The 25,920-nt window shown below is 55.0% G+C and overlaps 8 protein-coding genes across 8 annotated transcripts; 5 read left to right on the forward strand and 3 right to left on the reverse strand.

Annotated features, from left to right (window-relative positions):
• Positions 1 to 1,162: 1,162 nt before the first annotated feature.
• Positions 1,163 to 3,536, forward strand: WHR41_06447 (uncharacterized protein; the record flags this gene model as incomplete). Its single annotated transcript, XM_069375052.1, has 3 exons — positions 1,163 to 2,130; positions 2,182 to 2,328; positions 2,397 to 3,536. Exons 1-3 carry the CDS (start codon positions 1,732 to 1,734, stop codon positions 3,534 to 3,536), a joined length of 1,686 nt encoding a protein of 561 aa, XP_069228256.1. The 5' UTR covers positions 1,163 to 1,731.
• Positions 3,537 to 4,100: 564 nt separating this feature from the next.
• Positions 4,101 to 5,583, forward strand: WHR41_06448 (uncharacterized protein; the record flags this gene model as incomplete). The annotated part of the gene is made up of 4 exons (XM_069375053.1): positions 4,101 to 4,596; positions 4,652 to 4,725; positions 4,776 to 5,189; positions 5,249 to 5,583. 4 exons carry the CDS (start codon positions 4,101 to 4,103, stop codon positions 5,363 to 5,365), a joined length of 1,101 nt encoding a protein of 366 aa, XP_069228219.1. The 3' UTR covers positions 5,366 to 5,583.
• A 76-nt stretch (positions 5,584 to 5,659) lies between these two features.
• WHR41_06449 (uncharacterized protein) lies at positions 5,660 to 7,877 on the reverse strand. The gene is made up of 5 exons (XM_069375054.1): positions 7,426 to 7,877; positions 6,983 to 7,352; positions 6,813 to 6,930; positions 6,617 to 6,757; positions 5,660 to 6,536 (listed from the first exon to the last, which is right to left on the reverse strand). The coding sequence occupies exons 1-5, from the start codon at positions 7,570 to 7,572 to the stop codon at positions 6,140 to 6,142; spliced, it is 1,173 nt and encodes a 390-aa protein (XP_069228202.1). The 5' UTR covers positions 7,573 to 7,877; the 3' UTR covers positions 5,660 to 6,139.
• A 967-nt stretch (positions 7,878 to 8,844) lies between these two features.
• WHR41_06450 (uncharacterized protein) lies at positions 8,845 to 10,745 on the forward strand. Its single transcript, XM_069375055.1, has 2 exons — positions 8,845 to 9,332; positions 9,389 to 10,745. Exons 1-2 carry the CDS (start codon positions 8,937 to 8,939, stop codon positions 10,643 to 10,645), a joined length of 1,653 nt encoding a protein of 550 aa, XP_069228233.1. The 5' UTR covers positions 8,845 to 8,936; the 3' UTR covers positions 10,646 to 10,745.
• A 6,050-nt stretch (positions 10,746 to 16,795) lies between these two features.
• Positions 16,796 to 18,099, reverse strand: WHR41_06451 (uncharacterized protein; the record flags this gene model as incomplete). The annotated part of the gene is made up of 2 exons (XM_069375056.1): positions 17,613 to 18,099; positions 16,796 to 17,525 (listed from the first exon to the last, which is right to left on the reverse strand). The coding sequence occupies exons 1-2, from the start codon at positions 17,912 to 17,914 to the stop codon at positions 16,796 to 16,798; spliced, it is 1,032 nt and encodes a 343-aa protein (XP_069228306.1). The 5' UTR covers positions 17,915 to 18,099.
• A 1,364-nt stretch (positions 18,100 to 19,463) lies between these two features.
• WHR41_06452 (uncharacterized protein) lies at positions 19,464 to 21,153 on the reverse strand. Its single transcript, XM_069375057.1, has 3 exons — positions 20,046 to 21,153; positions 19,871 to 19,986; positions 19,464 to 19,814 (listed from the first exon to the last, which is right to left on the reverse strand). Exons 1-3 carry the CDS (start codon positions 20,931 to 20,933, stop codon positions 19,619 to 19,621), a joined length of 1,200 nt encoding a protein of 399 aa, XP_069228232.1. The 5' UTR covers positions 20,934 to 21,153; the 3' UTR covers positions 19,464 to 19,618.
• A 217-nt stretch (positions 21,154 to 21,370) lies between these two features.
• Positions 21,371 to 23,195, forward strand: WHR41_06453 (uncharacterized protein). The gene is made up of 4 exons (XM_069375058.1): positions 21,371 to 21,533; positions 21,583 to 22,035; positions 22,094 to 22,381; positions 22,438 to 23,195. Exons 2-4 carry the CDS (start codon positions 21,895 to 21,897, stop codon positions 23,146 to 23,148), a joined length of 1,140 nt encoding a protein of 379 aa, XP_069228231.1. The 5' UTR covers positions 21,371 to 21,533; positions 21,583 to 21,894; the 3' UTR covers positions 23,149 to 23,195.
• Positions 23,196 to 23,773: 578 nt separating this feature from the next.
• WHR41_06454 (uncharacterized protein) lies at positions 23,774 to 24,710 on the forward strand (the record flags this gene model as incomplete). The annotated part of the gene is made up of 2 exons (XM_069375059.1): positions 23,774 to 23,858; positions 23,938 to 24,710. The coding sequence occupies 2 exons, from the start codon at positions 23,774 to 23,776 to the stop codon at positions 24,573 to 24,575; spliced, it is 723 nt and encodes a 240-aa protein (XP_069228237.1). The 3' UTR covers positions 24,576 to 24,710.
• Positions 24,711 to 25,920: the final 1,210 nt, after the last annotated feature.

Below are 25,920 nucleotides of genomic sequence, written 5' to 3' on the forward strand. Positions count from 1 at the left end.
TCCCCTCACCAAGCTCACACTCCCATGTCATTCCCATGTGGGCGACGATCCCTCGGGTGAAACCACACTGAAGCACATGCCGCTGCTTCAGCCAGTCAAGCGAGGGCATAAGGCTGCGTGGAACACGCGGGCAAACAGGTGGTCGGGTAGCGCTCGAGGCTTCGACGACGCTTCTCCGTTGCACGCCTTGCGGCACTGTTGCTCAGAGTCTAGCGCCTCTGTCTTCAAGTCTTGTCACCTGCTTCCTTCGGATCGCTGCTGACGTTGACGATGCCGTCTGTCTGCGCGGCGAGCGCATGCATACGCGTGTAAGAGGCATACCGCGACGGCTAAGTGTACTTGTATCGTGTATTTGTACCATGCCGGCGGCCTGAGTAGGAGGAGGTGAAGTCGGGCCTCAGCCGGGCGGCATCCGGCTGTGAGTGGACCAAGGCGAAATTGCCCGGCTGGAGGATGCGACCGGCACTGCTCCGTGGCGCCTGCTACGCCCCTTGCTTCTTTTTTGTATACCGCTGAACGACTGTCTTGGAGGGCCGATTGGCTGTGCCTCTGCCTTAGCACGATTCGCGCTGCTACCGCCCGACTACTGACGCGGCTATATTGTCACCTGCGACCGGAGACTGACCATTCGCGGCACGAGCGAACCTGGCATACCGCTTACAGCGTGACACGCGCCGGCGCCCGCGTGTAGCAGTATCTCTGCCGACTTTTGTTCGCGTCCAGTCGGGAGGCTGCTAAGGATTCAAGGCCCAGCCCTTTCCCGCTATGGCGACGACGGCCGGCATTTCTGAGCCAAACCCGCAGTGAGACATTTTGAGACAGCCCCGTGGACTGGCTGGCTTCATGCAACCGAACACCCTGCTTAGCAGAAACGACGCAATCAACGCACGGCATGACATGCAGCACACGAGCACTCGTCGCAATCGACCCCTCATGCGTGGCCGGCAGAATGTGCTGAGGAGCGCAAAATCAAAGTTTCGAAAACCGTTGCGTTGCTACCACCTAAACCGCTTGCGGTATGCGCAATCCAGCCTCAACAACAACACTCGAGGTTGGTATAGCGGGATCTCCAACGGCCGCCACCAAACGCAGATCCGCCCTCGCTCATTGGCAGATCTCCCTCATGAAGAACGCAAAATGTGGTCCGTGAAGACCGTTGCTACGCCCATGCTACCGCCACGTCGTCTGCTGGTATGCGCGAACGCTGAGATCGGCCGTGCGTGGCAACCGTCTGACGCTCGGACGCACCTAGATGCAAGACCTCCTAACGTTCCCAGCCTTGCGTCGGGCCCGTCCTGCTAAGCGCTGATACCCCCTTGTGCTCTTGCGCAGGACAAGTGCCAAGTTAGGTCTGAGGTGTGGATTGGCGCCAGCTCTGCCTTTCCTGATCTCCAGCCGTCGTAAAGCTAATGCGGATACATGTGGCCGAATAGCTCTTCCCTAGTACGCAAGTGATGCAGACGCCTGCCACCCTGGTCATCCGTGACCGCGCAAGGGCCGGAGACACGTGAAATCGGAAGGCAGGTACTTTGATAAAAAGGACAAGTATCTCTCCTAGACATTGTTTTGTCGTTCCATCGATCATCTTCCTCTCTCATCCTCACTACTCGCTTGCAAGGGTGACCTTGGACTTTCAACGGTCACGACCGGTAACGGCACTGACTTCTAAGTACCGTTGTTGGTACAGCTCCACTTGGCACTGGCTTACGACTCGCAACCCGATTACACATCATGTACTCACAAGCTATCTTGAGCGCATTGAGCCTGGCACTCTGCTCAACGCCCGCTCTCGCTGCTAGTCCCGAAGAATGGCGAAGCCGCAGCATCTACCAGCTCCTCACTGATCGCTTCGCCCGACCTGACGGCAGCACGACCGCAACATGTGATACCGGCAGCGGGCAATACTGCGGCGGCACCTGGAGAGGAATCATTGACCGACTGGACTATATTCAAGGCATGGGGTTCGACGCTGTCTGGATCTCGCCGGTCACCAAGAACATCGAGGGCCAGACGGCTTACGGCGAGGCCTACCACGGCTACTGGCAGCAAGATTTGTACGATGTCAACTCTCACTTCGGCACCTCGGACGATCTGAAGGCGCTCGCTCAGGCTCTTCATGGCCGCGGAATGGTGGGTCTCTATCACGGTTTTTGATTACGACATCTGCTGACAACGAAGCAGTACCTGATGGTTGATATTGTCGTCAACCACTTCGGCTGGAATGGCGGACCGGATAGCGTTGACTATTCGCAATTCAACCCTTTCAACAGCGAGGACGACTTCAACACACCGTATTGCGAGATCGACTACAACAATCTTGAGGATAGCGTAAGTTTGCCATCGACAGCTGCCATATCGCTGCATTTTCCTGAACATGCTGCTAACCCATTTTGCAGGCTCAACTCACTGAATGCTGGGTAGGTGGCACACAAGTGACGCTGCCTGACGTGAAGACTTCTAGCCAAAGCGTTCGCAACGCGTATGGCGAGTGGATTTCGAGCTTGACCGCAAACTACTCCATCGACGGATACAGAGTCGACACTGTGTTGCAGGTTGAGAAGAGCTTCTGGAGCAGCTTCCGAGCTGCTGCAGGTAACGCCTACATGCTCGGCGAGATCTTCCAGTCCGGTGCGGACCTTGTCTGCGAGTACCAGAACTACATGTCTGGCGTCTTCAACTACCCTGTCTACTTCCCCTTGATCAACGCTTTCAAGAGCACGAGTGGCAGCATCTCAGATCTCGCGGACAAGATCGAGGAGACCAAAAACACATGTAACGACATTTCTCTGCTTGGATCCTTCAGCGAGAACCACGACAACCCGCGCTTCCCTGCTTTGAACCACGACATTGCACAGGCGAGCAACGTCATCACCTACACCATGGTTGCCGACGGTATTCCCGTGCTTTACCAAGGCCAGGAGCAGCACTACGACGCCCGTGGCGGACAGAACGATCCTTACAACCGAGAGGCTCTCTGGTTCTCCGGCTACAATACCGACTCTCAGCTGTACAAGCTCGTTCAGAAGCTCAACGGCGCTCGCAAGAACGCCATCCGCAACGACCCTAGCTTCCTCACCACCCCTGCGAACATTGTCTACACCGACGACTCGACTATCGCAGTCAAGAAGGCCAAACTCCTGACGGTCTTTTCCAACAAAGGCTCCTCCGGCGCCAACTACACCCAAGAGATCCGATCCTGGTACCCCTCCGGCTCCAGCGTCACCGAGCTCTTCTCTTGTACGGACTTCACCTCCGACGAGCTGAGCCACATTCCAGTCCCAATGAGCGGCGGCATGCCCCGAGTTTTCTACCCGACCGCGGATCTCGGCTCCCTTTGTGGTGGCTCAAGGTTGGTCAATTCGGATGAATACCCATCCAGATCCAGCTCTTATAAGTTTAACCGTCTGAGCAGATCGTCGCGATCCGAGACGAGGGCCACGAGGTCCACGAGGTCCGAACGACCTGCGAGAGCTGCGAGAGCTGCCCGGGCTGCGCGCCCGTCGCCTCGCGGCAAGCCTACGCGCTGGCAGGCTTGATGAAGACGAGCGACGTGGACGATAATTTGACTTTTTTTCTCTGATTTATGTTTATGATTAATTGCGATGAGAACGCATGGCATGGCATGGCACTGGGACAGCATAGCATTGGGATGGCGTTTTTGATTGCTTTCATTATTTCTTGCATTCTCCGGAGGAGGCATGGCCGTTTTGGGCCTCTTTCACGACTGACGACGTTTTATATCCCGCCGAATTGATCTCGGCCTGTTCGGCTCTGGCATGACTACGAAGAGCGTGCCGTTTGCACATAGATTAAATAATGAATCTTGATGAAACATCTACTTCGTCTTCGCAAGCCCGCTTTCACGTGAAAAAAAGTGCCTTGCCTGGAGCGCTCCTTCCGTTATGTTTGTGCAAGTGGCAATCGGCACATGCGCCTGCCAAAATGTTCCTTCCTTCGACTAGGAACAAAATCAATCTCGGCGTTCAATACTTCGTTCTGTACAACCTTCAACCACATCCACGGCAAACCCACTCGTTCCCCTAACCCCAACTCCATCACCCTCCGAACGTTCCTCACCTCTCGCTCCACTCCCCACAAAAATGCCCACCTACTCCGAAAAACGCTCCATCCGCGAAACGCTCTCCCTCCCCATCCCCGAAGCCTTCTTCGACACCCTCGTCGCCCTCCTCGCCGAATGGCTCGGCACGACCTTCTTCCTCTTCTTCGCCCTCGCCGGCTGCCAAGTCGCCTTCACGCCTCTCACGCCCGCCGCCGTACTCTCGCCGTCGAACCCGCTGACGAGAGATATGCCGCTCGTCTCCACGGCGAGCCTGCTCTACGCGGCGCTCAGCGTGGCGTTCGCGTTCACGGTTAGTGTGTGGGTTTTCTTCCGCGTCACGAGCGCGCTGTTCAATCCGGCTATTGCGGTTGGGATGTGTTTGGTTGGGAGCATGCATTGGAAGAGGGGGATTTGGGTTGTGGGGAGTCAGGTTTTGGGGGGGATGACGGCTGCTGGGTTGGTGAGTGGGTTGTTTCCGGGCAGGATTCGGGCGGAGACGTTGCTGGGGAGTGGGACGTCGGTTGTGAGGGGGTTTTGTGAGTATGCCGCGATTCGATGTGTGGGAAGGCCTGGACTGATAATGTGGTGCAGTCATTGAGGTCCTGCTCACGGCTGCGTTCGTGTTCTCGGTCTTCATGTTGGCCGCTGAGAAGAACAAGGGGACGGTAAGTCGCCGAACACTTCGGGAAGTGACCGCCCTGATCGAAAATGCCAGTTCATCGCCCCAATCGGCATCGGCCTCGCGCTCTTCGTCGCCCAGCTCGTCGGCGGCTCCTTCACCGGCGCCTCCCTCAACCCAGCACGCTCTTTCGGTCCCGCCGTCGCCGCACACCACTTCCCAGGCTACCACTGGATCTACTGGATCGGGCCTCTACTCGGCAGCATCCTCGCCGCAGGCTTGTACAAGGCCGTGAAAGTCCTCGAGATCGAGACGGCGATCGCGCTCCGAGGCGAGAGCGTCCTAGGCCACCGTCGCGGGATCAGCAATTCTAGCGTCGCGGTGCCTGCTGGTGCGCAGACCATGCCGGTTCCGTTGCATGTTCTGGAGCCTGTTGCGGAGCAAGATCTTGAGAAGGGGCTCAAGAAGCCTGAGGAAGAAGCGGCGGCTGAGATTGCACAGCCACATTATGTGAGTTCGATCGTTAGTGGACGCGCAAGCCTGCATAATGCTGATTGTTCGGAATGAAGCCCAGTGGGATGACTGCCGTCAATGAGCCCATCGGCGTGCATCCAGCTCCTCGTGGCCACTCGCCGCTGCATCACACTGGCCATGATGTCCACAAGGAGGAGGCGCATGCGCACTGATCCGGCTCGATAACAGCAAGGGAAGAGAAAGGGAGAGAGCGGCGTAGCATGGTGAAAAGGATAAGTCTCGTTAGGCGACATACCTAATGGGTCGTGAGTACACTGCAAAAGCTGGAGTCACTCGTTTCTGACCTCGAGTCGATGGAAGCTTGAATCGAATGTGAGGTAGAGTTACGGGCGTAGTGTAGATAACACAAGACCACCGTTGAATACCTTAAGTCTTCTCCCGCTCCAGGACCCGCCGTTTCGATCTTCTACGCTGTGTCGATGCCTTGTCTTGGCAGTCAGTGTCTGCCGTGACAGCGAAGTCTTAGCATCTCGACAAGCAGCCCTTGTCGATTGAAGATCTAGCGATCCGTGCAGATCCGGCCTGTCCCCATGCCCTGTCGCCCGGAACAAAGCCGGACGGGCATCTGCAGATGCGTTCGTGATGTCGTCGATCAGTGGACCTCGCGAGAAAGGATACGACCCACTTTTTCCCAGTTGGGAGGACAGGGGTAGGAATCCATGGCGAGGGCGAACAGGTCACCTCCAGGCGCTCGAGGATGATCTCTGTTGGTCTTGGATTGTTCTTCGTTGCGGGACCATCGTGCGTTAACGTCGTTTGCTGGTGGCGGCTCTTCGAACATCACCGGGTGTGTCGAAGAAGCGAACGCAGCGAGCAATATCTTCGGTGTCGACGGCGTTCGTGAATCGTCCGCTCTTATCTCAATTACATATGTACTGTGCTTCTTTTTTCTTTTCATCCCAACACGACAAAAGGAAACCCCCCCTCTACCTCGCGTGATGATGCGGCCTCCCCATGGGCACCATCTCCACATCCGTCGGCGGCGTCGTCGCCGAAAACCCCCTGTCCTCGCTCGACACCCTCTCCATCCGCACCCTGTACTCCTCCGTCTTCATGATGCCCCCATTACTAACATCGTGCTCGCTCGAGTTGCTCTCGACGTCCTTGAGCGCCTCCTGCGACTCGCGGAAGTCGGACATCGACATGACGTTGACGTGCTCGCGGCCGTACTTGGCGCTGAAGCCGAGGACACGCGACGACTTGCGCGCGTCGGCGCTCGAGCCGTGCGTGCCCGTGTGCGGCTCGTTGGAGGTCAGGCGCGACTTGTCGCGGTAGGTGTTGCTGCGCTGGCTGGAGGTTTTGATTTCGCGGTAGAGGGAGCGGCTGGGTAAGGGTGTTAATTGTGTTCCTTTGCATTTTTTTTGTGGATTGAGGAGGGAGCTGGGATGGGTGGGGAGACGTACAGGACAGGGATGCAGATGGCCATTATGGTGACGGCGGGCTCGGAGAGCGTCCAGATTGTCAGGTCGACGCGCTGATACGTGACGTCTGGATCGGTCATCGAGACGACCAGTACGGCTTTGACAATGCCGGTTGCTCCGGCGCTGGTTGAGGTCAGTAACAGATAGGTTGCATTATGACACTAAGATATTCACTCACACTGCACCCAAGCTCATGGCCACGGCGACACCGATCTTCTCGCGGAGCTTCATGTTGAGACCCATGAGCACCTGCCAGGGCAGGAAAGCGAGGACGAAGTCTAGGATTGCGGAGTAATCTGTGGATTGCGTGAGCTTCAGCTTTCTTACGCAGAGCGTGTGTGTTCTTACAAGCTGCGAAGAGCTGGAACTTCGCCAGACGTTGGAGATCCCAGCAGGTTCCGGGCACGCTCTTGTCGTAGACTCTCGCGAATGGAGTACATTTGGCCAGGCCGAAGATCCACACGAAGTTCAGGAAGAGGTTGACTGTGATGATGACTAAAATGAGGAACCACTTCATCCATTTGGTCTCGGTGATGCGGTAAAGAGTGATGGCGAACGAGGTCTTGCCCGTTGTCGTCGAGATGATGCCGAACGCCGCGACGATGATGGTGTCGAGGTTGATTTTCTTGAGGTTCTCATCGCTGATGGTCCAGATGTGTGAGCCAAAGCCGAGTGAAACGATGTATGTGTTGAGAGCAACGGCGATGACCAGAGAGAACTGTAGAACGAAGCACGGCCGAGTTAGAGCCAACGTTTCCTTGCAAGGGTGCTGTGTCCATGTTGCGACTTACCCATGAGATGATCAGAAAGTGATCGTCCCACCACAGGCCCCTTCGTCGCCATAGCTTGCAGTACACCCGAAGAAACAGCATGACAGCGCTGGCGGCGACCAGCGACCAGCAGACGGCAATCAGCCGAGTGCCTCGTTCCTCAGCCATTGTGGATTATTGGTGAAACAGCAAAGAGAACAGGATGAAGCAAAGGACCGTTCATGTTATGGGGGAACGATTGGAGATCACTCTCGTTCTGAGTGGCATGCCTCCCGCATCCCCGTGCTAAGCGCAATTCCGTGTGCCCGGTCAGGTAAAAAGACTTCAGGCTGGTAGAGATGGAACAAACTCAAGTCGTTCGTCCGGCGATCAGCCGCGCGTGGATTACCACATTCGACGATGATCGACTGGCAGGCTAGCCGTGCGGAATAGGAAGCGAGACAGCCCTACCCCGAGAAGATTCGCCAATCTTTCCTGCCGCTTTAGGTTTTGACAGAGTCAGGTTAATTGCGTCTTCGTTGCGTTCATATTGGACGCGGGAGGCGCAGGCCGCCGTCTCAAGTGCGCATTTACTCGTGCAAGCGAGAAAGCATGCGGGATTGGGGTTGGGCTGCGCTGAACTCTGATCCGAAGGCCAACCAGCAATTAAGCTTCCGCCTACCAGAATTCGGCCTGGTGCTTCGCTTGTCCAGATGATGGTACGACCGCACATTCTCGGCGTCTTGTGGTGCTTGTTGACGTCCCCGTCGGCGTGGTGCAGTCCGCCTTCGGACAGAACTCGCGGGCCCTGGTGATCTTCACAGGCGGATCGCGTGCTGCAGCGCGAATCAGTGCAGATGCCGACTTACCGGTCTCCCTCGCTTCCACCTGTCTCGCCGAGCGCCCGACTTTTCGGGAAGATGTCCAAATTCTGAAGATCGTCGTCCGGAGCCTCCACCACCATCGCAACTCTCGCTGAGCCCTCAACGCCCCTGACACGCCGCCCGCGGTCGGCAGCCCGCCACCGTGGGGAGGCCACCTGATGATTGGCCTTCGCGCTTGGGGAAGGCTGGCTGCCGGCGTTCTACCGTCGGAAGGATTCTTCAACTCCATCCCGTCCCGGCCTTGTCCTGGCTTTGTGCACTCGTTCGCCCTGCCAAGATCGCGATGTCTTCATGTCGTCTCTTCATTCGCCGTTGCTGACGAGCCGTCCCCATGGCGGAGATGACGCCTCAGGGGACCGACGGGAGAGCCCTCCCTCCGCTATCGCCGACGGGCTCAACTTCGTCGACAGAGACGAGAATAGAGCGTGACAGCCTCGCCGAGTGTGGAGGTGTTGTCGTGCCAGCCGCCTTCGGCCTTCCTCGCCGCAAGGAGTGACACTTTCGCTGTCTGAGGTGGACCCGCAGTTGACCCGGAGCGTGATTGCAGTACCAGTCAACCTTATTGAGCGCTCATGTGCGAGCATTAAGTCATTTACTTTTTCTCACACGTGGTTTTTGTTTCTCCTTCTCTCCGATCGACACGCTTTCCTGCCGCGAGAGACCTTCGACATGCCTTCCATGCAGCTGAAAGCGCTTCTGGCGCTCCTCCCGTTCTTGGCATTGGCCCAGTCTGAGACCGACTCTTGCGAACCGTCTGTCGATCTCGCCAATGGCACCTATGTCGGTGTGAGCAACGAGCACTACGCGCAGGAATTCTTCCTCGGCATTCCTTACGCGCAGCCGCCGACTGGCTCCCTGCGTTTTGCGTCGCCAAAGCCTCTTACCGAGGCGTTTGAGGAGCCTCGCGATGCCACTGCCTACGGCAACTCCTGCATTGGTTACGGTGCGGACACCCTCGGCCTTGACACTCCTCTCTCTGAGGACTGCTTGAACTTGAACGTGGTTCGTCCTGAGGGCACTCAGCCGGGTGATGACCTCCCGGTTGGCATCTGGGTACACGGTGGTGTAAGTCTTCAGTGTGGATCCTACAATCACAACTAGTTGCTGACGACCGTCTGTAGAGCTATGTGACCGGTGGCTCTTCCGACTCCCGGTACAACCTCTCGAAGATTGTCGATCAGTCAGTCCAGGAGGGCAAGCCGATCATTGGTGTCTCCATCAACTACCGTCTCTCGTACTGGGGCTTCCTCTTCAGTGAGGAGATGGACGCTGCTGGCGCCGGAAACGTCGCCTTCAAGGACCAGCGTCTCGCTTTCCAATGGATTCACGACAACATCGCCGCCTTCGGTGGCAGCGCTGACAAGGTCACTATCTGGGGCGAATCTGCTGGTGCTCGTTCCCTTGGCATGCAGCTCATCGGCTACGAGGGCAAGTACGACAACCTGTTCCGCAGCGCCATCCTTGAGAGTGGTAGCCCTGTCGCACAGTTTGTCGGTGCCGAAGAGTGGCAGCCGTACTTCGACTACGTCGTCGAGAAGACCAACTGTTCGTCGGCTGATGACCATCTGGACTGCTTGCGTGAGGTGCCTTGGCAGGCTCTGAACGCTATTTTCAACGGCACTACCCCATCCGACGTCAAGATTCCCTTCTTTAGTGCGGTCATTGATGGCGACTTCATCACTGCACAGGCGACTGAGCTCCTAGCCGCAGGCAAGTTCGCTCACGTCCCTCTGCTTCTCGGCAACAACCACGACGAGGGTACCGCCTACGGAAAGCAAGGCATCAACACCACCGAGCAGTTCCAGGACTACGTCGCAAGCTTCAGCCTGAACAGCTCCCAAGTCGACGAGCTCACCACCCTCTACCCTGATGACCCCGCCGTCGGCATCCCTCCCTCCTACATCGGCCGCCCTGAAGCCTACCCCTTCGGCCTCCAGTGGAAGCGTGTGGCCGCCTTCGCCGGCGACTTCCAGCAGCACGCCGGACGCCGCCTGCTCGCCGAGACCTACGCCGGCGCCGGCCTCGACGTCTACTCCTACATCTGGAACGTCTACGTCAACGGCATCCCCGCGATCCGCGGCGCGACGCACTTCCAGGAGGTCGCCTTCGTCTTCAACGACGTCTCTTCCAGCGAGTTCGACGGCAAGCCCGAGACTTTCGTGCAGCTCGCCGACCTCATGAGCAAGATGTGGGTGCACTTCATGCACGACACCGAGCCCAACTACGACGACGCGTACAACGCTACCACCTGGCCGAAGTACACGCTCGACCAGCCGGATAACATCGTTTTCGACGTCAACCGCACTGGTTTGACGTATGTCGAGAAGGACGATTACAGGAAGAATGAGATCGCCTACCTGCAGACCGAGGTCTACTAATTGACCAAGCTGATCACCATCTTTTGTTGAAACCTTTCGTGTGTAGATATATTATAGAGACTATAGACTGTACCAATGCGTAATCCTCTTGCATGCTTAGCTCGCCTTGTCCCTCCACTATTTCAATACACTGACATCGTCGGCATGCTCGCAAGCAAGTCACAACCATGCGCTTGAACTTTGGGACCCGCGAACATCAAGAGAGCGTTGCCGCGCATCGTTCACCGTTGATCCATCAATCAACGCCAAGACTGAGATCCTGCTATCGTGGGTGAGGTTCGAGCCAATCATCAAGCTCAACTCGCCGTTGTAGACTCCCGCGCGCGTTCGGGCATCGGGCGTAGCAATGACGCTTGGAGGTACCGTCTTCCTCGTTGTTCCTGCCGCATGGTCATATATTGGCGCTAGCTATCGTGCTCTATCAATCTACTCCGGACCAGCCACAGCGGAGCACCTCGCACGCTTCAAAACCCCTCCGCATCGCGTCCTTGTCATCGTCACGACAGCCCTCTACCCACTACTCTCCTTCGTCGCCCCACACCCCCCCTGCACAATGCCCGCGGGGCAATACTCCATATTCTGAAGATACGTCTTGCCGTCCGCCGTGAACGCCGCGATCGACCCGGCCCCCAGCGTCTCGTGCTTCGTCGAGTCGTACACCTGGAACTCCAGCCCGGCGTTGTTCTTCAGGTCGTCCTCGGTCACGTAGCACTCGATCTCGGGCTCCATCTGGTTGAAGTCGCCCGCGTTCAGGTGCTCGGTGTCGCCGCCGTCGCAGGCGGTCCAGTCGAGCCCGCCTTCGGTGAAGTACTCGTCTTCGAAGCAGCCGTCGCAGGCGCGCTTGGAGATGCTGCCGTTGGTGCTCGGGGGGCTGGCGAAGCCGATGCGGTGCCGCGTGTGGCCCGGCGCGAAGCCGGGGACGGCCATGTGGTGGAAGCGGTGGCCGTGGTGGTTGGTGAAGGTGTTGACGGGCCAGACGGTGTGGCCTTCGGGCACCAGGTGGCCGTGGCGCGTGTTGTTCGCCGACACCCAGCCGTGCAGCTCGAAGTCGAGCTCGGGGAAGACGGATTTGGCGTACGCGTTGTAGTCGGTCTTGTTGAAGATGGGGCCGAGGATCTCGTTTAGGTCGAGCTCGCTGCGCTTCTATCACCGGCGCTGTTAGTAAGTTTGACGGGCCAGGATGAGGAGAGTGTGGGAAGGCGTACCTTGCTACCAGGCAGGGCGGCGCCCAGATCAGCCAATTCGATACCTTGTGCGGCGATGTCGCCAGCCTCTCTGCCCTTCTCGGCCAGCTTGCCCAGGGCGGCATTGCCCATTCCACCGAGAGTCACCACCGTGCTGATGGCACTCCAGACGCACAGAACACCCGATCCGGAATCGCCAGTGTCGGAGTAGCCTTTGCAAGACTTGTAGAGGCCGTACAGAGAGAAACCCAGGTTGGCAATCGAAAAGCCGAGCTTGATGGCAGCAAACCAGCCGAAACGCTTGTCGTGCATATGGTAGCCGACGGACTTATCTGGGATGACGGAGACATCCGTGGTCATGGGAGAGGGCGCATAAGTGTCGACAGTGCCATTGCCCTACTAGAGTCAGACGTCTTGGATTGTCTCAACGGGTGATAACTATGTACTGACCATGAAGCTGTAGGTAAGAGCCCAAACGGCAATGAGCAACGAGATTAGCAATGCGATTGCCATGAAACGAATCCATTTGAAGAGCCTCTTTTCAAGACGATCGAGTCGCACCTCGAGGGCGAATTCGGCAGCAACGTTTGGCTCCCAGCCTTGGAGAGGCTGATATTTTTGGGGTTTCTCGAACGACATATTGAGAAGAATGACAGCGCGCGTTCTGTGCGATTTGTGTGATTATGGAGGAGTCAGCTCACCGGACGCACTGGATGACAGAACCTTTATACCCTTCTGCACGGCAGTTCTCCTCGCCTCAAAGCATCGTTCGCCCAATCCATTGTGGGCTCTGCTGGATCTGCATCGTATCAATGTTGCATCCCTATCACTGCAACCGAGGACACGCTACTTCCTTCGTTCAGCAACCCAGATGGAAGACGCTCGCCATTGTGGTGGAAGCCACGCTGTCACAGGCATGCTAACTCCTTGGTTCTTCCACACTAGTAGAGGCATGCATCACGGGCAAAGCTTAAGCCTATGTGAAAGCATTGATCTTGATGGCCATTCGTCAGGTCGCTTCACTGCCACGTTCAGGCGAACCTCGCGAATAAGAGAGACCCAGTCCACGAGCTGTGATCGACTCGCGTGCATTGGATACGAACATGTTGGTGAACAATGCTTGCCCGAATCCTTCAGACGGAGAAAGCCGTGTATACCGATGTTCAACCAGGCAAATCGACCTGACTAATAATGCAGATAGAAAGCATTTGAACATACTGGCGGCCGAAGAGAAACGTTGCTGACACCTAGCCGCTTGAGCCAATGTGGCTCCTTGATCTCTGTGATAATTGCTCCATAGCACATGCTCAAAAGGTATCATATCGATTTCGAGAAGATCAGAGCTTCGCCTCGAGTAGAGTGACTAAGCTACGGCATGTAGATGAGGAGGAAGCAACGCCGCAAGGATGGGTCTTGGCTACGGCAAAGCCTTCCGCTTAGCGTGGCTTCTAAGCAGTAAGCTTCGCTTGGCTTTAAACACGTGATGCAGCTGGCGTACTGGTCTCGTGCGGCTGAAGTCTGTCTCCACGACTTTGATCCACTACTCCCTCAACCTCAACTTGTTGCAACATAAGGCCGAGTCAGCTATTGCAGTCGCTGGGATTTGCCGTGCCAATCGGTGGATGATAATTGCGAGGATCCGAATGACGATCGTTCCCAACGCCGGTTCTGGCTTACTAAGTGACTAAGCTCATGCCAAAGCTCCCCGAAGCTCCAAGTTTTTAGGACGACAGGTATATCTTGCACCCTTGTGGATGAGGCTGCACTGGCCTGTCAGTTCACCTTCTTCACTCTTTTCGAACAACCTTCTCTTCGCACTTTTGCCATGGCTGTTCCAAGCTATCACCCTATCACGCGGCATGACCGTTTGTATGGCGTTTTAGTCATGGCCGCAGCCGCTGCGCACTGCACTGTCGCCGCCTGGGGAATGGTGAAGAACGACAGTCCCCACAACGTCGAGATTGGATGGCTCGTCATCGCATTCGCCTTTCTACTGTTCTTCGCCGGCCTGCTCTGGCTTGTCATGAATTATCGATACACTGGCAGACCATGGTCGAGACTAGTCACTCGAGGAAGCAGCTGCAGTGGTGGAGTGTTTGGACTCACGATCATACTGTCTAACGCGGAGACTTTGCTTCCGATCGCTTTCGGCATGTGGGCATGGACAGCTGCGGTGGCCGTATTGCTGTATACGGATCGCGGGAATGAAAGCACGGCTGTCAGCTACGAGGAGTTGGACGTTCCTGAGTACGCTATCGGAACGCCTCATGATCCAAGAGTACCCTTGCAAAGCAATCAACAAAGTCCAGGAAAGTGATCGGTTACTGTGGGGGCAACGTTAGCAGTCAGATTAGCAAATACACACTCAAGCCGAGAACGTGATTTTAATCCTTGTCATCATGGACGGAGCCTGTCATTGAATCACACATTCTGGCACCTCAACCAATGCAGATAGTGGAAGCATCAAATCTGAGCTAAAGCTACTACGGCCTGTATCCGCTCAAGTATTGCTCTGCCTTTTTCCATTGCCGTTGTCACCTTTTGCTGAAACAGAGCCCCGTCTCATCTTGCACAAAAGCTTCGACATGAGGACTGGCAAAATCGAGGAGCCTACCTTATGCCATCAAAAATGAAAAAACATACAACAGGCGGGATTCCCAGATGGTCACCCACTCTAGTACTAGTCGCCCGGTTCAGTGCTTATGTATGGCAGAGCGGACGGGATGCCCAGTTTTCACTGACTTATGGTCGTATGTGTTTGACATGGCATGCTGTCATAATATATAGCTTATTGCCATCACCCGAGGGATTGGCCCGCCTGAGCTGATATCCGGCGAATTACCCAGGGAACGCATACGCTTCATGAGAGTATTGGAGGTACCCTTAAAATGTTCTCCATACTTCCATGCTAATCAAGATGAGTTTTGGTTTGCACGCACTGTCACCGTTGTGTAAATGACATTAGTCGCCCAGTGCCCTCTAACGCCAACAGATGTATGTTCATTCAGTACAACGCATCTGTGTAGTTTGGAAGCTATGCGACAGCGAACTTGCGCTTCCAGAATCTCAAGCCTCAAGAGGAGTCCCAAGGGCATCGGAAAGGACGTCGTTTGAATCTGCATACCGCTAATGAAACTACTGGTGTCGGCACCGGTATCGATTGCGGATCGCATGCGAACAATGTGCTCTACACTAGTAACTGTTTTTTCTGAGCTGCGATCAGATGTAACCCTTCGATCTCCGAGCGTCAGAGGAGAAAACGTACATACAGCGGACACGGTGCCCGAAGAGCTTGGTAGCCAGCACCGCAGAAGAGGATCACACTGGCGAGTATCATACTGGCGACAGTGCCTCGACCACCAGTGTTCAGTCTAGCTCTACCTCCATGCATGACGGAAGTGGAGTTCGAGAGTCACACGGTGTTGCCACCCTTGATCCCACTGAGCTCCCGCCTAGATATGCGGCCCTCATATTTGAGCAGTCTATAGTGAAACGGCCTGATACTACAGCAATGAGCTGATCTTAAATGGCTCGTGCTATCGGCGTGGCACTTTTGGTTGTTTTACCGGGCTCTCAAATGGCATTGCTTCTTGAGTGGGACGTTTGTCAATTCACCATCCGCTACGGCTTTGCTATCGTCGCGGCTGTGAGCACGTTTCTTCCCCAAAAGCACGGCACAGGAACTTCTGCGGATGCCATCATATTTCAATATGGCAGATCACCAAAGGTCGAGTGGGGGCGCAATACACTGTGTTGTTATGCTACTCCTAACCGATACATCTGAACTCTTTGGATTCTTAGCAATCGAGGGTTCCTGGAACAAAGACACTCGTTCACCGAGAGCTGTTCGTGTTCCGTCTAAAGCTGCCCGTTGTAATACAAAGACCAGTCAATGCAATGGCTGCTTGCGACACAACCAGTGCAACAACAAAGGAAATTACATGCGCGTGGATACTGATAAAGGCGTTTTATCAACGGCATTGATTGTCGAACAAAGACAGAGGCAGTGTCGAGACCTCAAGGCCCGTACCCCTTTGGTGCATATATTGTGGCTGGTGGCCTACCTCTGTAGCCTTTCAACCAAGTCACTCAAGCTTCATCACCGGTGTTCAGCGATCACCGGCACAACACAAGCAACAAAATTTACCTCAAACACGGTCACGGAGTCCAGAATTGATCAGCATGCCTTCCGCCGGTAAAGCCAACGTCACCAAGGGCCCCAGCGCCAGTACGAGAAGCGCCCGCAAGCACCAGGACTTCCTGAACAAGCCTCTCACCGGTCGTGCTTTGAACCGCGCTGCGTGGAAGGAGCAGGCCAAGTTTGACAAGAAGGCTGCGGCTGACGAGTTCAGCAGGCTTGTGAAGAAGAAGGAGCTGGAGTTGAAGAAGAAGAGCAAGCAGTACTTCATCGGCCAGTAGTTTCTGTGAGAATCTTCAGAAGAATACAATCGTGTCGAGAATATGTTCATGCTCCTAACTGTCCTAACTGAATCAACAAAATGTTTCCCTTAATGTATCAATTTCCATTCTACTTATAATCATATCATAACAGACTTCCGCAAGGAGTGGTAGTACAGCTCAATCATCCGACCACCTACGCTAATTGCAGCGCCTACATTCGACGCAGGCTGAAGGCGCAGTTTCCGGTATCTCGCTATCTGGAGGACTGGGCCAACAGTGGCCTGTGTAAACAGCTTTGTCGATACTGCCAATCGCATTCAGTACAGCTCACACGAAGACGGACATCATATCTGGGGACTCTCTGGATTAAATAGGGAAGACATACTAGGCCATCCGGCAAACAATGTTCCATCGGTCTTGCTACCAAGGGTTTTATCCACTCAGCACCAATACACTGAAGCAAGCGTTTTCAATCTTGCTGATCCGTTCTGTAGGCGGAACGAGCCTCGGTTACGCAATGGCGCACCGGACGTCTTTCGTGTGTGAGTTCCATACATGAGGCAAGTTATATAGTCATGCCATCAAGAGCAATATCCATTATCTCGTCATTGTCCCCAACCATGACTCCCAACTCTGTCATAGCCTCTCGAACAGCACACAAAAGCTCCACCGCACTTGCGATTTCTCCTGTCCAACACTTCGTTACCACATCTCCAAGATACTCTGATTCAAGCCTTGGCCACACTCGCCTAGAGACCAAAGACTCCATCTCCTCCTGCGCCAACCCCTGCCCCTCTCCAGGCCAGTATCCAGTCATGAGCTCGTAAACAACACAGCCCCAGTAAAACACATCAGTTTGCAAGGAAGGAACACCGCGCCTCCCAAGTGGTTGGAAATCCCTGCCACTCAGGCCGATATTGCCAATGTGCTGAGGCGAGCTACGCGTGCGACAACTCGAGCGCAGGAATCCCAGAAGTAATAGTGAGGTTCCTGATGCATCGAGCCAGCAGTCCTCGACTCTGAGGTCTCCAAACGCGATAGAGATCTTGGGAGCCGGCTCTTCGAATGAGTAATTATGGATGAACTTTAAAGCGCTCGCAAGGTGGAGGGCCCATTGGTAGACCAATATCAGGCGAGATCGCTTGGCTCGGGCACAAGCCGTGCTTTTGTCGACTGTGCCACTCTCGCGCTGGTCATACATCTCGCTCCGGTTGGAATCGAGAAACTTCTGAAGGTTCGGTCCGCCTGGGTTTGCGAGGACGGGCAGCCATGTCCATTCGTCTGGCCGTAGGAAGCTGCATTTGCATCAGTGACCTGAGGCAATGGATTTTGACAGACAGATGTGCAAGAAGAGGAGATTGCAACAAGACATATTGTCTTACCGGACCACGTTCGGATGATGCCCGATGTGCTGATAGATCAAGGTCGTTTTCCAGCACCTGCCCGCATCGCCATCGTCGTCTGTACGCCATTCTGCGTCCTCGCCGACATCGTTGCGATCTTCGTAGGTTTTGGGCACCATGAGCAGCTCGGAGTCGGCGTTGGCCAGTTCAGCAATTTGGACATTGTCGCCGTCTATGGAGGCGTTCACTTGGAGGAAGGTGCGCTCAGAGTGTGGGTAAGCTTTAGGGGTGTTGGCTTGGTGTTGAAACGGTGGTTTGACTCCGTAGTTTGTACGTGCCATGGTCTGGGGGACTGGTGTCTTGTGACTCGTATGTGCCTGGAAGAGCCCGGATAAGAAGGAAGTAAGGGGGAACAGAAGACGGAAAGTGCACGTAATTCACTGCAGCAGTGTCAACAATGTTTGGTATTTTGTGAAGTTGATCAGGGCTATTGTAGACTGAGGTGATTAGGCGAGACGCTGTCATTGGCAGCTCGGGCAAAACGAAGCTTGGAAGCTCAAGTTTGCAACGTAAGGTGTCATGCAGTTATAATGCTTCTACTGTTAGTTGTCGCATACGAGGAACTAAGAGATGGGTCGATGTTCAATGTACCATTGTGCTACCTGTAATACCATGCGCGCAATACTTCCAATCGAGTTGGAGGCACCAATATCTTCAAAGTAGCGACGCAGTGTGATCTCGAAACCCGACATATATTCGTGATGGGTATCTTTGTCATAGATTTTTCACTTGACAGGGCTCAGAAAGCGTCAATCTTCTCACGGTTTTGTATAACGTAACCTTTTATTTGTCTGAATGCCATGTTTCCTCAGGTAGCAACGCCGATGCAAGGAAGACGCGGTCCCTGGTGGCTGGGATTATGCTGTTACCAGGACCTTCGATGCAAGCCCGTCCACCTTGTTCCTAGCAGGCTAAATTCTAGGACCTTGTGCATTGCTCGTGGCCCCCCAGAGCTCGAGCACCCGGTCTCTCGTATCCCAACACGAAAGCCGCGGCGGCGTGGCAGGACTTAGTTTCGAGCAATTGCGGCCTACAAGCGCCACCACGATAGACGTCGCACAACATGAGCTTAGCATCGGCATCTAAGCGCCTCAGACGTGTCCAACGCCGGAGGACGACTCCAGTGTCCCGCCATTTGGCCTGCCGTTGACCCAAAGAATTGACACCTCGCAACATCCTTCCGGAACCCTCCAAACGCCCGTTTCCGATCGGCCGTACCAACGTCTCCCACCGAAGCCCTAACACCTCAATTTTCGCCCATCACTCCATAATCACACTACTATCTTTCTCCATCATCCAACCATCCACCCACGACCCGCGGAGCGCCAAAAAATGAACCCTGAAACGCCCGGCCCCCACGCAAACGAGGAGCCCTCGGCACCGCTTCCCCGGCGACCGGTCGGCCGAAGGCGCAATCCTTCAGGATCGGCGCGCGGGACCCTGCGCGGATCGGGCGTTCGCTTGGGTCTTCACGCTTATGCCCTGCGCGCAGGTCCCTCAATTCCGTGCCGTGTTTTGGCGGCGTGGAAGATGAGGCGAGGCGGGTGAGGCTTCGGCCGGCGTCCTTCGCGTACCTGAGAGGGTTGATGGGATTGGAAGGATGCCCATGAATGCCGTCTTTGTGGCGTTCGGGCACGGCAGATGAGTCGTGGGCTTGCAGCTCTTGTCTTCGGGGGGTTTTCTATGTTGGGGATGGGACAGTGAGAGGGGCTGTACAGTATGCGTGCTACCGCTTTGCGCGTGTCATGGGCTGCAGTTTGTGTGGAGGCTGTGTCTGGACTCTGGAGCGGGCGATTGCGGCCCTTGATTGTACGCCAGGGCTAGAGAGGACGAGAAGATGGGCCGAGGCACAATAGTTACGATTCTCTATCTACATTACGACCCATGGAGACGATTCCGGCGAAGAACTCTATATACGACGACTCATTAAACCCTCCACATCAGGGCACCTATTAATATCCAAAGATCTAATCTACCAATGGCAACTAAAGGTAGACGTAGCAGAACGGGCCGCGGATGGTGGACATCAAGTCTTTGATAGGACGCGCGGGCCCAGCGGCGTAGTCGAACTCGATCAGGTCGTCAAGAGTGCCGTTCGCGCTAGGCGGGTTGTTCAGGAAAGTCCTGGTTCCGGCAATGGCGTTTTGGCGGTCCTTCGGGGAAAGCGATTGCCAGATCCACCTGCTGGCGGTTAGCGTTCCGTTGGTGAACATGAGAGAACGTCTAGGGATACTCACCAAACGCGGTCAATGTTGCCGTGGTGGAGGTAGAAGGCAGGGTCACCGGGGCTGACGTACACGTCGTTACCGGGGTCGCCGCCGAGGGTGTAGTGTCCACCACCGTGGACGCCGATCTGGAGGAAGTTTGTTAGCTTTTGAGCAAGCTTTTGGCAAGCTTTCTTGCGGGACTTACGTCGCCAGAGCCAGGGATACCCTGCATCTGCATCTGGAAGTCGTAGATGTTCTGCGGCTTAAGGATCAGGGACAGGACAGACGAGGCGTTGGCAAAGCGCTGGTTGACGGCGTCGACAAGGTCGCGCTTGAGACATCTCGGGTTGTGGTCCAAAGGATTGCCGGTTGGCGGCGTGACGGTGACACCTCCAGGTGCAGACAGAGCCACGGGCCCAAGGTTGACGGTCATGTCCTTGAAAGGGCCAGACTCGACACATCCTCCTCCATTACCGGTGGGAAGGTAGAGGGGCGGCAGATCAGGCGATCCACCGAGGGCAATGTCGCCCGTGTCGTCTGTGTAGACGGAGGCGCCATTGCCGCTCATAGAAGTCTCACTTCCATCGAAGATGGGGCTGGCGGCAAGCCCAGTGTGGGCCGTCTTCGCCCAGTCCCAGTAAGGTTGGTCGCCTTTGTAGCCACACTCCTCACGGAGAGCTTCCTCGTACAGCCACGTGTAGTACCTGTGCCAAGAGAGGAAGTTGGCCGTGTAGTGGATGGTCAAGGTCTGGTTGATGTGGGTGGCGACGAAGTCATCGAAGCGGGACTTCGCACCAGGAGCCACGGACGAAGGGGTGAGTGCTGGCTTCTCCTGTAGACATTGGACGGCTTTGGTGTACGCCTTGCGTTCCTTCTTGGAAAGAGATCCCCACTCGCGACGAACACGAAGGTTCTTGAGCGAGCAGGAGCCTTCGCCTGGGTTGCGTTTTTGCTCTGACGACAATGCTTCGTGAGCCTGGTCGTATGCTTGTTTGGCAAGGTTTGCAACAGTGGAATCGTCTCCGGAGGTCGGCGCCGCGGATGCGGTCAGCGAGCCTACCAAGGCGGTTGTGGCGAGGAGGCTGAAACGCATCTTGCGTGTGATTCAAGCAGATATGCAGCAAGACGGAGGGATGCCCAACGGGTTTGTGACAGCTAGCGAGAATCAGAGAAAGGTAGGAGGTGGGATCAGCATCATAAGAAAAGGTTGCCAATGCGGGATATAGGACTATTGGCGCGGAAGGCCGGCATTGTCGCTTGGGACACGGGACCCATCTGCACGACAGAAGACACTTTATCTCGGTAAGGACAGTCGTCTATCGCGCAAAGGGCCTGGTGAGTGGATGCGGAGGAATTAGTTCTGAAGCCCTTCATCCAGGATACATTAGCCTGCAGAGAGGCCTGAGATCAGCCCCGCTTCCGGCAAATGGACCGCGGGCGGCTGGGGTCGCGCCAAAGTCTGGCCCCAGGCTAGGGCCTTGTACAGTTAGCATTCAGCTGATCGGACGACTCCTACCGGTTTCCCAGCGTCGACACACGCCGCCCGGCGCACCTCGCTTGCAGGAATAGCTTCTGCGCTGCATGGTCCACCAGAGCATCCAAGGTATCAGCCCTATGCCATCGGACCAAGGCGCACATACGGTGTGCCCCTCCGCCGTGGCCTTGATCGATGTCCCGCTCGCCCACGGCACGAGTAAGTTCGCTCTACGGGACATTGGTCGTTTGCATGCTAAGCCTCTCAGGTGACATGTCACACAGCGGTATCATACGCCTTCGGTGCAAGCGAAGGAGTTCCTCTTGGTACGTTTGCCGTAGCTGTTTCGGCCGTGGGTCTATCGAAAGCTTCTCCTCATGAAGGAGGGCATCAGGACGGCCTTGCGCCCTCCGCACGTGTGCCATATGTACCTGGGAATGTCATGTATCATCACGCCTGCAGAAAGGTGCAGGCTTTACTAGCAGGGTCTTAATTCAAGGCCCCCTGTCCTTTGGCTTCTTCCTTGCTTCCATCACACTACTGTCATCACGAAATCTTTCCCCAAAGGTGCCCCTTCAGCATGGAGGCCATCTCCAACCCGCTTGAAGATGAGAGCGGTACCATCGTGGCAGCTGTCGCGATAGTCACCTCAATTGCTGCTGCCACAGTTGTTGCACGGCTCTATGTCAGGACGGTGATGATTCGCAGCCTGGGCTGGGATGTGAGTGAACGAAACAAACTCCATCGTCACAATGCTTCTCTGACTCAAGCTTTGACAGGACATCGCAATCACAGTCACATTGATGTTCGCGATAGTCGGGTTCGCATTGGTCGTCGTACAAGCCAATAATGGAGCCGGCAAGCATCGCGGCGACGTGCCGCCTGATGTCTATCAGTTTGGAATGCATGTCAATTTCGCCTCTCAGCCGATCTACCTTTATGCCGTCTGCCTCGTCAAGATAGCCGTCGGCGCTGCCTTGATCCGAATCGCGGTGGTAAAATTCTACCGATACCTTATCCTTGGGATCATGGGTTTCATGCTCTTCTACACCGTTGGATGCATGTTCGTAAGTATAGCTGTAACGACTCGTACCAAGACTTTAGAGTTCTGACAAACTGATAGACGGTACTTTTCCAATGCTCGAACATTAAGGTTCTCTGGGACCCGACAGTCGAAGCCACATGCTGGGACGTGAAGACGATCCAGAGCCTTTCGTACACAAACGCCGCCCTTAACATGCTCACCGACCTGCTGTTTTCCTTGATCATCCCATTGCCCATGCTCTGGAACCTGCACGTCAACCTGCGCACGCGAGTGACTCTGATGTGCATTCTGGGCCTGGGCCTCTTCGCTTGCGCCGCCGCAGCCGTCAAAATCTCCTACCTGCCCAACTACGGCAAGAAAGGCGACTTCCTCTGGGACTCGCGCAACATCACCATCTGGACCGCAACAGAAGTGAACGTGGGCATCACAGCCGCAAGCTTGCCCACCCTGCGACCACTCTTCAAGAGCGTGCTTGGCAGCACATACGGCTTCGGTTCTAGAGGAGCGAGCCAGGGGAAGAAGGACAGGAAGAGCTGGCAAGCGATTCCGGAGACAAAGAACAAGAGCGCCGGGTTCAACAGCACAGGCGACACGGAGAGTCAGATGGGATTCGAGCTGGAGAGGCGGGATCTGAAGGCTTTTGTGAACGACAAGTCTACGACTACGACTGCAATCAGCCAGTCGAGGACGCGGGACGAGGACGATGTTGACGTCGATGAGCTGCCGATTCATCAGGGCAGGAACATTCATGCGAGGACTGTTATGAGTGTACAGTACAGCGACAGGTAAATAGATTGCAGCAGGCTCAGGCACGAATTCACCTTGTTGATCTGGAATGCATACATCAACAAATGCGCGACCGCTCAAATGGTACCCCGCCCTTTATCATGTTCGAGGATACTTCCTCCGGCTGGCGTACGAATACAAACGTAAAAAAAGGGGTGATCCCTTGCAGCGAGTGTGATTGCGTCCACAGAGATTCACGACGGAATGGCTTTCAGCTCGGGCGACGCAGCGATGCATCATATTGGACACGCTAGGGTTTGACGGGCAGCTTTCGAGTATGGCCACAAACTGGCCAGAACTACGCTTGGAGCCCGACCATATGTTTACTACCCAGGTATTTGAGCCTGGTGCATGTCCAGGGACAATGCCACCTCCCGGGCTGTCAAAGCCTCGCGCACCGCCACAATTTCATGCATCTTCAGGCGCCATTGTTAAGCGAGACCAGTGACCCGCATATGTAAAGAGCCTGACTCGAGACCATCAGCCTCGCCTTAAGCGCTGAGCTCTCTTCTTCGAGGAATTGGCCGCGTGAAGAAGATGACTTCCCAAGAAGTCAATACGTGACTTCAGAATGGCGGGCTGATGATTGGCCACGGCGCATTCGCGCAGTCTTAAGATTGTCGAAAGGATGTCCGACAAAAAAACAATCCGGTGGCAAAATCTAAGCGCCGACGGCAATTCCAGGCAGCACAACGGCGACGTCCATAACACCTGTAGGTGCATTACCTCGTCAATTTAGTGCCGTGCATGGAGACGGCTCCAAAAATGTCTCGCTGACATGGGCTCCAATAGACGTTACACATCACCATCACGCTAGCACCTCAGTTGGGGAATGCGAGACGGAGCTTGAGCAGCGAGCAAAGCATCAAGAGGAGCTTTGGAGAGACGATCTACTCAAATGGCTGGTTTTCGCCCGAATCCATGATCGCAGGGAACAAGTCAAGAAACCACACGAGCGGACCTTCAGATGGATCTTCGAAAGAGACCACACCACGGGTCTTGTGGATTGGCTCCAATCAGATGAGGATGTCTACTGGATCAGCGGAAAACCCGCCTCTGGCAAGTCGACTCTGATGAAATACATCACACAGACGTTGCGCAAGCGCAAAGACCTGAGAAGTCGGGCACATGGATCCGTCGTGCTGGCATCTTTCTGGTTCTGGGCCATCGGCTCAGAGCTCCAAAGGACCTTGGTGGGACTCTACAGATCCCTGCTGTACGAAATCCTCAGGCAGGATCAGCGCATGTGTCGGATTGCATTTCCATTCTGGGAGCGCGAGTTCTCCGATACAGCGCCAACGTTGCCCTCGCTTCGCGCTGCAATGGATTCTGTCCTTGAAACCGACCAGATGTCGACAAGCTTCCTTTTTCTCATTGACGGGTTGGATGAGTATGATAGCGATGGTGTCGGCAAAACTGAATTGGCATAAATTATGCTGGGAATGGCACGCTCGTCCAACATCAAGATTGTGGTTTCCAGTCGCCCGGAGACATCTTTTGAAAACAGTTTCCGATGTTGTAAGAAACTTCGTTTGGAGGACCTCACAAAGGGCGACATCGCGAATTTTGTCGAGTCAAGGCTCATTTCAAATCCAAGTCTTCGACAGTTGACCCTATCCGAAGAGCATCGGCTTCTCGACATTGCCGCGTACATCCGACAACATGCCCGAGGGGTTTTCCTGTGGGTTGCGCTCATCTGCAAAATAGTTGTCGACAGTGTCAACAATTACGAGAATACCAAGATGATCCACGACCGCATAGATGAAATTCCATTGGAGCTGGACGACCTCTTCACGCATGTCCTGACCATTCGGGTTCCTTGCCGTTATAGGACGGAAACACTCAGATATCTTTTGATGACATTGCATTGGAAAAACTTGGAATGCAGTCCCATGCGGTACGAAGAAGTGACTTCTGAGGTTCTGTTCCTAGGCCAGCAGGCATCAGACTACGAAGTGGCGTGCCGCGTCTCACGCATTGGCCCAGATCAGTATCGAGAAGCTGTTGCTACGGGTAGAGACTATATCAGAGCCCGGTGCCACGGGCTACTCGAGTGTGCCGAGGATGAATTAGCACCTTTGCCGTGGGCGAAGCCTAAGTCCTCCACAGCTCTCATGTTCTTGCACAGGAGCCTCTTCGATTACCTCAACAAGCAAGAGGCCAAAAATGGTCTCTTCAAATATGTTCTGGACGAACGTTTTGATCCTTCGTTGGCTTTGGTTTCCGCCATTGGCGCGTGTCTTATCAACTGCGACAAATTTTCCGGATATACTGTCATGGATCCGAACATTAAGAAGCTCTTGTATTTGAATGCTAAAGCGGAAGCCTCCACTGGAAGCTCTCTATTTGATCTCCTCACTTACATTGATGGAAGGCTGCAGCAAAGGTTCCTACAGACCCGAGATCGATCATGGGATGAGATCGTGCACTGGACATACCGGTTGGATGGCATTGGGGACCCAACTCAAGATTATTCACCAAACTCTTATCCTAGAGGCCTCTACCCGTCTCTGCTATCTACAGTGTTGGAAACTGGTGGCATCCTATTCCTCGAAGACGCAATTAAGCGGCCTGGAGCTATCACCACACAAGAAGCAACTGAAACCCTCGGCTTCCAAGTTTATTCCAGTTCCTTAAACGCCAGAGCAATCGAGGTCTTACCGCAGCACGGTGCAGAGCCTTTGGGAATCATCGAAGGATGCGACCTCAGTCCATGGCGAATCCTGCTGAATAAAATAGTCAGCCACTGGCAACAACATAACAACGCGGAATGTC

The sequence above is a fragment of the Cladosporium halotolerans genome (assembly GCF_011745625.1).
Source record: "Cladosporium halotolerans strain TM138-S3 chromosome Unknown Sca21, whole genome shotgun sequence".
In the NCBI taxonomy this organism is placed as follows: Eukaryota; Fungi; Ascomycota; class Dothideomycetes; order Cladosporiales; family Cladosporiaceae; genus Cladosporium; species Cladosporium halotolerans.

What these genes read in the sequence shown, in the direction of transcription:
- WHR41_06453 (XM_069375058.1), top strand. Translation starts at nt 21,895, where the DNA reads ATGGAGGCCATCTCCAACCCGCTTGAAGATGAGAGCGGTACCATCGTG. An exon ending in TTCGCAGCCTGGGCTGGGAT is followed by an intron (nt 22,036 to 22,093) that starts GTGAGTGAACGA and finishes AAGCTTTGACAG; the next exon opens with GACATCGCAATCACAGTCAC. An exon ending in ACACCGTTGGATGCATGTTC is followed by an intron (nt 22,382 to 22,437) that starts GTAAGTATAGCT and finishes ACAAACTGATAG; the next exon opens with ACGGTACTTTTCCAATGCTC.
- WHR41_06450 (XM_069375055.1), top strand. Translation starts at nt 8,937, where the DNA reads ATGCCTTCCATGCAGCTGAAAGCGCTTCTGGCGCTCCTCCCGTTCTTG. An exon ending in GCATCTGGGTACACGGTGGT is followed by an intron (nt 9,333 to 9,388) that starts GTAAGTCTTCAG and finishes GACCGTCTGTAG; the next exon opens with AGCTATGTGACCGGTGGCTC.
- WHR41_06452 (XM_069375057.1), bottom strand. Translation starts at nt 20,933, where the DNA reads ATGCGTTTCAGCCTCCTCGCCACAACCGCCTTGGTAGGCTCGCTGACC. An exon ending in GTATCCCTGGCTCTGGCGAC is followed by an intron (nt 19,987 to 20,045) that starts GTAAGTCCCGCA and finishes AACTTCCTCCAG; the next exon opens with ATCGGCGTCCACGGTGGTGG. An exon ending in GGCAACATTGACCGCGTTTG is followed by an intron (nt 19,815 to 19,870) that starts GTGAGTATCCCT and finishes AACCGCCAGCAG; the next exon opens with GTGGATCTGGCAATCGCTTT.
- WHR41_06449 (XM_069375054.1), bottom strand. Translation starts at nt 7,572, where the DNA reads ATGGCTGAGGAACGAGGCACTCGGCTGATTGCCGTCTGCTGGTCGCTG. An exon ending in ACTTTCTGATCATCTCATGG is followed by an intron (nt 7,353 to 7,425) that starts GTAAGTCGCAAC and finishes TTCGTTCTACAG; the next exon opens with TTCTCTCTGGTCATCGCCGT. An exon ending in GCCATGAGCTTGGGTGCAGT is followed by an intron (nt 6,758 to 6,812) that starts GTGAGTGAATAT and finishes GACCTCAACCAG; the next exon opens with CGCCGGAGCAACCGGCATTG.